The sequence below is a fragment of the Schistocerca americana genome, chromosome 4 (genome assembly GCF_021461395.2).
Source record: "Schistocerca americana isolate TAMUIC-IGC-003095 chromosome 4, iqSchAmer2.1, whole genome shotgun sequence".
NCBI lineage: Eukaryota > Metazoa > Arthropoda > Insecta > Orthoptera > Acrididae > Schistocerca > Schistocerca americana.
In genome coordinates this window covers 469,645,648-469,658,750 of record NC_060122.1, presented here as the reverse complement: position 1 = coordinate 469,658,750, position 13,103 = coordinate 469,645,648, and the positions used below count along the sequence as shown (strand labels likewise).

The following is a 13,103-nucleotide window of genomic DNA, read 5'->3' as shown; positions in this document are numbered from 1 at the left end:
GCTATTTGTGGTCTTACGTTAGGTGGTGAGGAACCCAGTGAGCAATTACCTTTGAGTGCCCCAACTGGTGGATGAGTGTGTCAGCACTGTCAATGGAGACATCCAGTTGAGTAGCAAAGTGTTTGATTGGGATCTGCCAATCATCAGCACTTTCCAACATTGCATGAGTCACAATTGTGTGTAGCCAGCTGACACACAGGAGATTGGACAGGTTCGTATAACCTTGTTGCGATGATGACAGGTGCGTTGCCCAACGATTCACCGTGCTTTGTTCACTGTCAGGTCTCCATAGACATTTTACAACCACATTTGAATATCTGTAATGCTCTGGATCTCTGCCAAAAGAAACTCAATGACAGCTCTCTGCCTGGAATGCACTACTATTACAGATCCCATTTTGAAGGCTATGTATAGCACTGCTACCTACCGGAACTTCATGAAACTGTAGGGACTGAAATGGAAATATTCTGTGACATCAAACAACAAATTCCGCACTTTCTCAACTGAAATTGGCTGGAAAAAAAAATGTATTTCATTACTTATTGAACACCCCTTGTGCAAGTGACTTCTCTCATATCTCTGCTTACCCAAACGTTACAACTGTTTCTAAAAACACAGTCCTATAATGCCTTTTTCTCCATTTAAATTCTTTCTTTTTCTTATTTTAATCACTGATAAACAGATATGGTCATTTAGATTTTTACACCTACTGACTGTAATGTAAGTTGCAAATTACTTTTCAAGTAAGAAGACAAGAAGATCAAATTCAAGCTGTAATTGGCAGGTATATCAAATAATGCATATACTGCATGTGGCTTGGTAGCTCAGCCAGTATCAAAAGCCTGCGGTTCAATCCCAGTCCCAGAATATTTTCTATGAAAATAATCGATTTTCAATTTTTGAAAATATAACGTCAATGGATAGATAAAAAATCTACTCACCAACTGGTGGCAGGAGAACACACATATATGAAGGTTAAGGAAACTTGCAAGCTTTCGGTATCTGTGGCTCCTTCTTCTGGCACAAGGTTTGAAAAACAAGTTAGAGGGATGAAGAAAATGGACTGGCAATGGTTAGGAAACTGGGAGAGTTTGGTAAAGTCATCCAGAACCCCAGATCATGGGAGATTTACCGGACAGCATGAGAAAGAAAGACTGATTGCCGAGGTCTGCATTGCATGAGATTTGAAAAACTGAGCACTTCAAGGTGGAAGATAGGATAATGAGCAAAACACAGATTACTAACAAGGCATTGTGCAATAGTTAATAAAAGTGGAAAGCTAAGTACACAGTACGTGGTAGAAGTGGAGAGGAAGAGAAAAATAGACAGGTCAGAAAATAGAATATATAGAAGAGTAAAAGGGCGTGAAGAAACAAATAATTACTGAGAAGAAATGCTGAGACTGAAAAATTAACATCAGTTAAGATCAAGTGGTTGGTGAGAACACCAGTTTCCACCTGCATAATTCTAAGAGACCGGTGTTGGATGAAAATCCGAATGGCACATGCAGTGAAACAGACACTGAGGTCAGGACTGTCATGTTGTAGAGCACGCTCTGCAACAGGATGTTGTATGTTGCCAGAGAACACCCCCTGTCTGTGTCCGTTCATCATGACTGATAACTTAGTGGTAGTCACATCAATGTTGAGGGCAGAACAGTCTCCACATAACAGCTGGTATATGACAAGTGTCATTTCACAGGTGGCTCTCCCTCTGATAATGTATGTATGTTTTGCCAGTCACTGGGCTGGTAGAGGTAGTGTTGGGAAGATGCATAGGGTAAGTCTTACATTGGAGAGGGGGTGGAGGTGGAGAGAATCAAAATGAACCTCATTTCAGGAAATGATTTTAGAAATCCATAGCATTGTCGAAGTAGTTAATTAATACGCTACTGGCCATTAAAATTGCTACACCAAGAAGAAATGCAGTTGATAAACGGATATTCATTGGACAAATATATTATACTAGAACTGAATGGTGATTACATTTTCACGCAATTTGGGTGCATAGATCCTGAGAAATCAGTACCCAGAACAACCATCTCTGCTGGACGTAATAATGGCCTTGATACACCTGGGCACTGAGTCAAACAGAGCTTGGATGGCGTGTACAGGTACAGCTGCCCATGCAGCTTCAGCATGATACCACAGTTCATCAAGAGTAGTGACTGGCGTATTGTGATGAGCCAGTTGCTCAGCCACCATTGACCAGACGTTTTCAATTGGTGAGAGATCTGGAGAATGTGCTGGCCAGGGCAGCAGTCGAACATTTTCTGTATCCAGAAAGGCCCGTACAGGACCTGCAACATGGGGTCACGCATTATCCTGCTGAAACGTAGGGTTTTGCAGGGATAGAATGAAGGGTAGAGCCACAGGTCGTAACCATCACGCCGGGTTATACGCCAGTATGGCGATGACGAATACACGCTTCCAATGTGCGTTCACCGCGATGTCGCCAAACACGGATGCGAGCATCATGATGTTGTAAACAGAACCTGGATCCATCCAAAAAAATGACGTTTTGCCATTAGTGCACCCAGGTTCTTCGTTGAGTACACCATCGCAGCCGCTCCAGTCTGTGATGCAGCATCAAGGGTAACCGCAGCTGTGGTCTCCAAGCTGAAAGTCCATGCTGCTGCAAACGTCATCGAACTGTTCATGCAGATGGTTGTTGTCTTGCAAACGTCCCCATCTGTTGACTCAGGGGTCGAGACGTGGCTGCACGATCCGTTACAGCCATGCGGATAAGATGCCTGTCATCTCGACTGCTAGTGATACGAGGCCGCTGGGATCCAGCACGGCGTTCTGTATTACCCTCCTGAACCCACCGATTCCATATTCTGCTAACAGTAATTGGATCTTGACCATCGTGAGCAGCAATGTCGCGAAACGATAAACTGCAATCGCGATAGGCTACAATCCGACCTTTATCAAAGTCGGAAACGTGATGGTACGCATTTCACCTCCTTACACGAGACATCACAACAACGTTTCACCAGGCAACGCCGGTCAACTGCTGTTTGTGTATGAGAAATCAGTTGGAAACTTTCCTCACGTCAGCATGTTGTAGGTGTCGCCACCGGCGCGAGCCTTGTGTATGAGAAATCAGTTGGAAACTTTCCTCACGTCAGCACGTTGTAGGTGTCGCCACCGGCGCGAGCCTTGTGTGAATGCTCTGCAAAGCTAATCATTTGCATATCACAGCATCTTCTTCCTGTTGGTTAAATTTCACGTCTGTAGCACGTCATCTTCGTGGTGTAGCAATTTTAATGGCCAGTAGTGTACGTTCAAGAACAGGGTAATACCAAGTAACAAGATGTGTGTTCCCAAGTTGGTTTTTGGAAGGATCAGCTGTACCAGGATTGGATGAGATCATCCCAGGAAAACTGCTTTTGAGCTAGGCTAGTGGGGTAATTATATCCAGTAAAGGCTGATGTGAGAATGGTGGTGCATTTCTGTAATGAGTCTGCATGTGAACAAATACATCTGCCTCAATGCCAAGACAGTAAGGGAGGGAAAGTTAAAAATGTAAGTGTGTTGTTCGTTAGTACGTTTAATGTGAACAGAAGTATGTAGATGACATTCAGTGTGGATGAGGTCAGCGAAAATGAAAGTGGCATGGGATTTGGTATAGGCCCATGTAAACTTTGATTGGGAGGGTGAATTTAGAGATTCTAACAATTTTACCAGCTGTCTGACACCTCTATGTACAACATCTGCCATTAAGATCCCATCTCTCTGATACAAACTGACCTACAGTCCCTCCTTAAAAGCCTTGGCCCCTCCCAATGACAAACACCTCAATCTGCAGAACTTTTTACTCCACTCAAACCATGCACCCCAACCTGTTACCTTCTTCCTAAGATCCACAATCCCAACCAAATAGGCCATAGTTGTTGGCTTCGAAGCACCCACTGAATGTATATCTGCCTTAGTTGATCAATACCGGTAATCTGTAGAACAAAGACTTCCCTCCTATATTAAAGATACCAATCTGTGCCTGTCCTACTCCCATTACAAACCTTACTAAAGTAAGGCGGCCGAGTTTAGGTTCGTTCTGCGCATCTGACGTCACAAAACACAGTCAGCCAATGAACAGAGAACGACGTTGCCAGAGCTCGACTGCAGTATAGAGCACGGAAGAGTGTCTTCAGTTTTAGAAACGTTCAGTCATAAACAAAGTAATTGAACGAAAGCAGTGTCTTGATAGCAGACTTTCTTTTATAGAAAGTTTGGAAAAAGCATTCTTTATACCAATTGCTTCATATTCTATTAATTAATTAAACCAAACAAGCAATAAGCCTCCTAATTCAGGCGATAGCGGAAAGGTATTTGTATTATTCTCACTAACCACTTTTTCGCAATAAAGAACAGCGGTAATTGTTTATTTCCTATTGTACTTCGACGAAACGTGAGTAATTCATAGTCATACCAACAGTGTTTGTCGGTATTTTGCGTCATATTTTAAAGTCCTCTGGGAGATATATTGATCGACGAGCTGCGATAGCGTAATGGGTAAAGTGTATGACTGCTAAGCAGAAGGTTTTGAGTTCAAACCTTCTATGGTGCTTAATATCTTCTTTATTTAAAAACAATATCAAAGTGTATTACTTCATGAGCTTTATTCGTTTGAATGTAATTTTTTGAAATTTCTAGTGGCAACTAAAATCGACCATGCGGAAAGTATACCTATGGGCTTTTACTTCTGCAAACTCTTCAAAATTTCGTGCACTGGTTTACTACATCTAATGCTGCACAATAACTGCGTTGAACTTCGAAACAAAATTAAGTCATTTATGGGGGGAAGGTATCAGTCAAGAAGATGTGTAAAAATAAAATTTTTTGTCAAATAGTTTTGTGAAATCGAATGATAAAGTGTGTCAAAGCAGTCGAAACACCATGTGTCTGCACAGGCGAGCAGTGCAATGATGACAAAATCGCGCACATGGCGGAATGCGAGGAGCACGTCTCTGTAGCAGCGAAAGGGTTAATGCGGCCCTGGTGGCTTTATTTCATAAACTGCGCACTCCCCCCTAAACGTAAGTTTGCTAACTATATACTATGGCGCTGCTTCTCTTGGCGCGTACAACTGGCAACGGAGCAATCTCCCGCGTCTGGGCGGACATGCGTGAACCGCCAAGATAAAAGAATTGAACTATAGTCACCACCGATGGCACCTCTGTCTATAACAACCAGTGCCCACCTGATTCCAAGCCTATGATGTCCTTCCTGCTCACCTTAATCAACTTTATACTTATGAACAACTACTTCAACTTTGACGTATAAACGAATCATCAGCATGGCTGTGGGAACCAGGATGGCTCCTTCCTATGCAGACTTTTTCATGGGTCAGTTGGAGGGGGCTTTGTTAGAATATCTAATCCTTCAGCTCTAGGTTTGGTTTAAATACACTGATGAAACCTTTGCTTTACGGACTCAGATGAGGCTGACCTATTAACAATTTTGGAACCTCTAAATATATTACCGCCATTAAATTTCACATGTTCCTAATCTGAATCACATGTATTTTCCTTTATGTTGATCTCATCCTCATTGAGGGTCAGCTACACACTCCTGTTCACATTAAACCTACCAACAAACAGCAGCACTAACATTTTGACAGTTGCAATCCTTCCCATGTCAAATGTTCCTTCCCATACAGCCTTGACCTGAGATAAACAAATTTGTTCACATGCAGACTACTTACAGAATACACTACCATTCTCACATCAGCCTTCACTGGACACAACTATCCCACCAGCCTAGTTCAAAAGTAGATTGTCCAGGTCATTACACCTACTCTTGGAATGACTGATGCCCCCAAAACCAACTTAGGAATACACCTCTTGCACACAGTATTATCCTTGTCTTGAATTAATTAATCAGCTACTTTGACAAGGCTATAACTTAATCATCCCCTGAATGAGGTTCATTCTACCCAACATCCGACATTTCGTCCACAGCGTCTAGAATAGCTTTTCGTCACTCCCCCCTCACCAATTCTCTGCAATATCCTGGTTAGGCCTTATGCTCCTTCTGCACCCATTTCCCTAACCTATGGCTCCTACTCCAGTGATTTACCCACTTTAAGACTTGCCCTATGCTTCCTCCTGCCCCCACCTATATCAGGTCTGTAACTGGCAAAACACGCATTATTGAAGGGAGAGCCACCTTTGAAATGACATGTAATGTACCACCTGTTAAGCAAACACTTTTTGGTCTTTTACACTGGTATGACTGCCATCAGGTTATTAGCCAGGATGAACTGACACAGGCAGAAGGTGTACATTGGCAACAGACAATATCCTGTTGCAGAGCATGTTCTACAACATGACCTTTGTGCCTATTTCACCATAGGTGACATCTGGATTTTTTCGCCCAGACATGACCTTCTAAGAACTCTGCAGGGGGGAACTGGCATTACAACATGTCCTTCATTCTCACTACCCACCTGGCCTTAGTTTACACTAATTTCTTCAGTCTCTGTATTTCTTCTCAGCAGCCTTCTTCACTCTCTTTTAGTTTTCTATATATATTTATTTTCTGACCTGTCTATTTTTCCCTGCCAACACTTCCCCCCCTACACCTGACATACTATGCACTTAACTTTCTCCTCTTATTTACTACTGACCGATGTTTTGTTAGCAATCTCTGTCATGCTTATTACTGTATCTCTAACCTCTTAGCTCTCAAATTTTCACATCTCATGTGGTGCATTCCCCAGCAATCAGTCTTTTGTTCTCATCCTGTCTATGTCTCCCCTGACCCAGGTTCTGGGCAGCTGTTCCAAACTCTCCCCATTTCCTCAACATTGCTAGTCCATTTTCTTCATCCCTCTTCCTTCCCCTTTAACCCTTCTGCCAGAAGACGGAGCCATTGGCTCCAAAAGCTTGCAAATTTTCTTAATTTTGATATGTGTGTGTTCTGCTGCTACTGCTAAATAGCTAGGATATTTTCAGTCACTTCTTTCATCTCTGAAAATGATTTGATAACATAAAAACTGCCAGGCTGCAGTGTGGTTTGGAGCCCAAATTAGAATGTATGTCCCGTTTAACTGGCTCGATAAAGCAGTTCAAAGGTCAGAGGAAGGCGAGGGGGATACCATCTGTCATAGGATCATGCCTACTGAAACACTGTGATGTTAAAACCAAATGTCAAAGGCAGTTTGTGTCGTGTTGTATTAAATATTACACCTTTGAACCCAACTGTTGAGAAAAGGCACATTTATGGAAAAAATAAATATAATTTCACTGGATATGGTCTTTCTAGCTTTACTTGCCTGCATTGCATAGACTCTGCAAGTAGCTTTACGTAAAGCTTGCCTCATTGCAAGCTGCATATAATCGAGATTATGCTGCTGAAACAGGAACATCATGATTGGACGGTTCAGAAGATCAAGGCTACCTTTTGCTTGTTCTGTTTTGGTCAGTGACACAATTGCTGACTGATCTATACTAGGAACTAACTTTTGTAGTGCTGCCGAGGGATAACATAATAATGAGGAACCACCATCTGAAAGCAACAACCACAAATATGTGAGTATAAACATTATGCAAAGTAAATGTATGATATTCATTAATCAAGATTAAAAATTAGCATTAGATAACTGAAATAACTTGCCACTTTATTTTTCAGATGAGTAATGAAATGTTAACACTTAATTTTATTTTCATACAAAAATACTTGGTGAGGTTTTTTTTCCATGAGGCTCTGAGAAAGCATGTCAGGAATAGTATTCATAATTAAAAATGTAAGAGGTGATATAAATATGTTCTGAAACATTGAAAACTCACCACTAATCATTTCACCACTACTGTTGTTACGTTTCCGCATCATAATTATGCGACCATCTCCTTCTCGTCTACTCCACGGTGCTCCATTTGTACCCATAGATATAGAGCGATGGAATGTTCGATTTCTGCTACTTTCACTCTCATTGTCACTAAGAGGACCTTCTGAAACAGGCTGTCATTCATACAGGAATTATTATGACAGATAATCAATTCAAAAAAATAAATAAGAGAGGTTGTATTAAAGCTACAATCATGAGTAAAGATAGCTGAAAAAATTATAGGAACCCATAAAGGGATGTTTATTCTTATAATATTGATCAGAAGCATGGAAACAACAATTTTAACCATTCTCAAATCAAATTCATGTGCAAGACATAATTTCCTTCACTCTATTTCAATACTTCTATATTTTACATCTATATTATCAAGCCCACAGATGGGCTTTTGATCCCCGAACCTGATGCAAGTACTTTGATGATCAGTAACGCGTCAATGCTGTTTGGAAGCCTTTGCTTTTGCTTTCCCACGTTTGTTCAGCTATATCTGGAATACTGGGTAAATCCACATTTGTGAAAACACTAAAGAAAACAGCCACAAAGAAGAGAATCATTTCATTGTAATATTGCGCTAATAGTCCTTACTTACACGTATGAAATATACAACCAACTCTATGTATTATATTTCAGAGCTTTCCCTCCCCCTCTTTTCCTTACTTGCCAGTGAACAAGTTGTCTAGCGAGGGTCCTCTTTTGTTTAACACCGCAAACATTTTGTCATTTCTATTCTGAATGTTTGATAAACTAAGAAGTTAGCAACAACTGATACAGATCTTTGTCTCCCATGAAATTGATGACAGATACATTCATCTCACCCTGGGGTCTGAGAAACCAACCACTCTTTTCCAGCCTTCCTCAACCTATCTATCTTTTCTACTTGCAGAAGGAACTAATAATTCCAAAATCCAGACATAGATTCAGGGATGCTGTAGATGTAGGTATATTATACATAATAATTCTCTACATGTTGCTAATTATTTAGCAGTGGGTTGATATTTTAGATGGTTATTAATAAACACCTTCTGAAACAGAAGCAAATGGAGTAAGGCTGACAAACAAAGCCTGAGTGTGGCTCGGGCCACAGTGCCGAGCTCAATGACCCATGCCTGAGTGTACCTCAGGCCACAATGTTTCATGTCGTGCAAGCCTCCTGTTGGTCGAAAATGACTCATTTCATGTGAGAACATCTGGCTGGCTGTCCCTGCTCTCTGTTGTCAGGTTCTAGAATTACTTGGAAAGAAGCAGTAGCCAACTTTAGTGCTGCCATCGCACCTGACTGAGCCCTTGGGTGCTTACATTGTCATCTTATTCGCATGTGGTTTCATTCGGTTTTATCGCTATCTGTGATCCCACTACAAACATGTTATGTTCTCTGAGTAATCAAGAAATTTTAGAGGCACTGGAAGACGAATTGATTGATTCTGGAGAAATATGTGAGTGGGAACAGTCCGAAGAAGATTCAAATTGAGGTAAGCTACAGAGTGATATAATTTGTCATCTCTAGTACTGTTGCTTCAGTTACTGGCACTGCAATTATGAATGAGTTACATTTTATTTGTCTTCATTTCATCTTTTTTTTTTTTTGCAGGTGAATCTGATGACGAATATGCTGCTGTTCAAATAACTTCCAAGTGACAATGTTCTTCTGCTGTAACACTGCCTTCTGCACCACCACAGAAAAGGTCTTCACAAACAAAGTCAACAGATACTGGTTTAGGTTGTAGATTCAAGGACCTACAGCATCCTTTGCCACAGTTCTCTGACATAACTGGAGTAAGAGCTGCAGCTGATGAAAGATCCACTCCACTTGATGTGTTTTCTATTTTCTTTCCAAATTCTATGATGAAACATATAAAATCAGAAACGAACAGGTATGCAAATTGTGTTTATGATAAACTGAAGGCAGGCTCCAAACTAAAGCCACACAGTGTTTGGCATTCATGGGTTGGAGTGAAGCTCCATGAAATGTATTTGTTTTTTGCCATAATTATTCATATGTGCCTTGTGAAGAAATCAAAATTGGCAGACTACTGGTCTGTATATAGTTTCATTTAAAGCCCTTTCCCAGGATCTATAATGAGCAGAAATGGGTTCAAGGCCATACTTTCAAATTTACATTTGAATGAAAACTCTACGAGGTGGAATCCAACATTTTCAGGACTGCTGCTGCCATCTGGAAAGTAGGAGTGGTAGATCTTTGCACCGCTAGGTGGCAAGAGCTGCATATCTGATGAGTCAGTGTGTGCAGTAGCATTCAGCTGGGAGGACGTTTTGCATGTCCAGAGTGATTTCCATAATACTCGGTGTTTTGTGTGTGGCAATTTTACTATGAATCCATGAACAGAACACCGCGTATGTATCAAATTCTGTGCGAGTCTTGGGAAAAGTGCTACGGAGACCCTTGCAATGATTCACCAAGTGTTTGGGGACAGAGAATGAGCTGTAAGCGTGTGTTTGAGTGGCATGCTCAGTTCAGGGTCAGCCATGAAGACATCAAAGGTGATGCTGACACTGGAAAGCCCGTTAGCTGCACAACACCAGACATTGTTGCCAAACTTCAACAATTGGTTCGTGCAGATTGACGTCGAACCATTCAAGACTTTGGGGATGAAGTGGGTATTGGTTATGGGACATATCAACGAATGCTGACTGATGAATTTGGCATGCATCGTGTCACTGCAAAAGTTTTGCCCAGGATCTTGACTGCCGATCAGAAGGCACAGCATGTTGAAGTGTGCACGGACCTTCGTCAGATCGCGTCTGATGATCCAACCTTCTTGTCACGGGTTATCAAAGGCAGCGAGAGCTGGATTTACGGTTATGACCCAGAGACGAAGCAACAATCATCCCAGTGGAAGTGCCCGGGCTTTCCAAGACCCAAAAAAGCGAGACAGGTGAAGAGCATGATCATCGTTTTCTTTGATACCAAGGGAATTGTGCACAAAGAATTCATCCCACCCAACCAAACAGTGAATTCCGCATACTACTGTGATGTTTTGCAATGGCTCCATGAAAATGTGCGGCGACGAGGGCCCAAACTTTGGTGTCAAGGGAACTGGCTGCTGCATCACGAGAACACACCCTGTCACACATACTTACTCACCAGGACCTTTTTGGCAAAAAACCACAAGGAGTTGTACCGCACCCACCATACTCGCCAGATCTGGCACCTTGCAACTTCGCGCTATTCCCAAAACTGAAACTCAAGTTGAAAGGCCGTTGGTTCGACACCCTAGAGAGGATTCAAGAAGCATTGCTGGCGGTGATCAACACCCTCAAAGAACAGGACTTCCAGAAAACGTTTGACTAGTGGCAGAAGCGCTGGGACCGGTGTGTACGTGTGGATAAGAACTACATCGAGATTGTGCTGACCATTAGGCCAAAGGTAAGGTTTTCAACAGTTAGCAGCACCAGTACCAAAAATTTTGGATAGCACCTTGTACCTACATTGCCAGAGGTCAACCACAGCATGATGCCATGCATAAAATCAGACCTTTTCTCAATCATGTATGAAATCATTTTATCTCTACAAAAACCTCACCATTGATGAAGACATGTGGAAAAAATAAACCAGACAAGTATGGAATAAAAATGTTTATTGCTTGTGATTCAAAGACTGGTTACATTCTGGGATTTGAAGTACACACCGGTAAAAGATCAAAAGACAAATCCATAACATCACTCTTTCTGAGGTTGCTTGCTGATTGTTTGAGTAAAGGTCACACTGTTAATATGGACAGATTTTGCAGTTCGCCAGGAGTTTTTGATTTTTTTATGGCAGGATAAAACGAAAGCTGTAGGCACATGTATGGCTAATCAAAAGGAACTGCCAAAAGAAAATGTTGTTTTGAAGAAACTCAGAAGAAATCAGTCAGTGTCAATGTGGAGAAACCTCCTGCTTTGTTTGAAGTGGAAGGACATGAGGGATATATTATGCCTTTCCTCTAAACAAAAAATGAAAACCTCTAACATTCCTGTTTGTATGAGGGATGGTGTCAAGATCAAGTCCAGACTGGATGCTATTTTTGATTATAAACTGAGCAAAACAGGGGTTGACAGAAGTGATCAGGTGATCTCCTACTATCCTTTCAAAACGAAACAAATGAAGCAGTGGAAAAAACTATTTTTTCACATGTTCATAATGGCTGCAACAAACCCTTTTGTTCTGAATCCTAAGACTAGAAACCATAACGAGAAGAAAAACTGTAATTTTTCCACCTTTGTGTGCCACATTGGTGAAGGACTCTTCCAGAAAGGCTCAACTGTGGCTCAAGAAACTATCCCAGTGGAACCATCAGCAATAGGCTTGTAGAATGACACTTCCCTGAGAAAATTCCTGCAACCGAGAAGAAGCAACAACCAACAAGGGTGTGCAAGGTTTGTGCTAAAACAATCTACTGGCAGAGCAGGAAGGAAACAAGATGGTATTTCTCTGATTGTAACACACCTCTCTGCATGCCAGAATGCTTCAGACGTTACCACAGAGAAAGGTAGCCAATGGCACAAAAAGATCGCCAGCAACACGAAATCGACGGAAATGGATGGTACTGGTGGGTGTGGAAGTTTGTTAGACAAGGATTGTTGGCAGTGATTGTTGGCTGGAAAATAATTAAGACTATGGAATGTTAAATAAATAAATCAATCAATAAATAAAGAGAAGTGGGCTATAAATGGAAGAAGATAATAATTGGAGGGAGGGAAATGAAACTAGCACAGTTTCTTTCTCTGCCACAAGCAAATTTTTTGGGACATTTTTGCGCCACTATTTTAACTTTATTTATTTAATTTCCCTAACCACCAGTTACCCACTATGCACCCTAACCCTATACCACATTATCTACACTGATTCCAGAAACATGCATTCACCGTAGCTGAACTGCAATCCCACATACCTTTCCTCCGGTCCTGCTTAAACTTTGGAATTACCCCTAAAGGACTTACCTTAAAAATTCCCATCTCTGGGTGCAATCCCTCCTTCCACCAGTCTCTCCTGGACTTCCAGAACCTTCAATCCTTAGCCCTTACCCAACTTGTCCTGAATCTCTACAATACTTCATGTAACCACCACTCCCAAACAGCTCATATCTCTCTTCAAAGTCCTCCACCTCTCAAACCCCTGCTTGGAGAACACACTCAGGAACATCATCCTAGAAGCCAGCTGTAAACTTGAGTTCCATGCCACATACCACCTGAAAAAACCATCCACAGTGCTAGTGTAACACCTAACAAGTGGGGTCCCTCTCCCTATCCCTCAC

The 13,103-nt window shown here is 41.6% G+C and overlaps 1 protein-coding gene across 1 annotated transcript in view; it reads right to left on the bottom strand.

Annotated features, from left to right (window-relative positions):
• LOC124613550 (E3 ubiquitin-protein ligase MYCBP2-like) overlaps window positions 1–13,103 on the bottom strand; it is a gene marked incomplete at its 5' end in the record, with an annotated part of 333,858 nt that overhangs the window by 146,619 nt on the left and 174,136 nt on the right. The window contains 2 exons of the mRNA XM_047142262.1: window positions 7,279–7,511; window positions 7,793–7,964. Coding sequence (XP_046998218.1) covers window positions 7,279–7,511; window positions 7,793–7,964 — 405 coding nt within the window. The remainder of the gene's footprint in view (window positions 1–7,278; window positions 7,512–7,792; window positions 7,965–13,103) is intronic.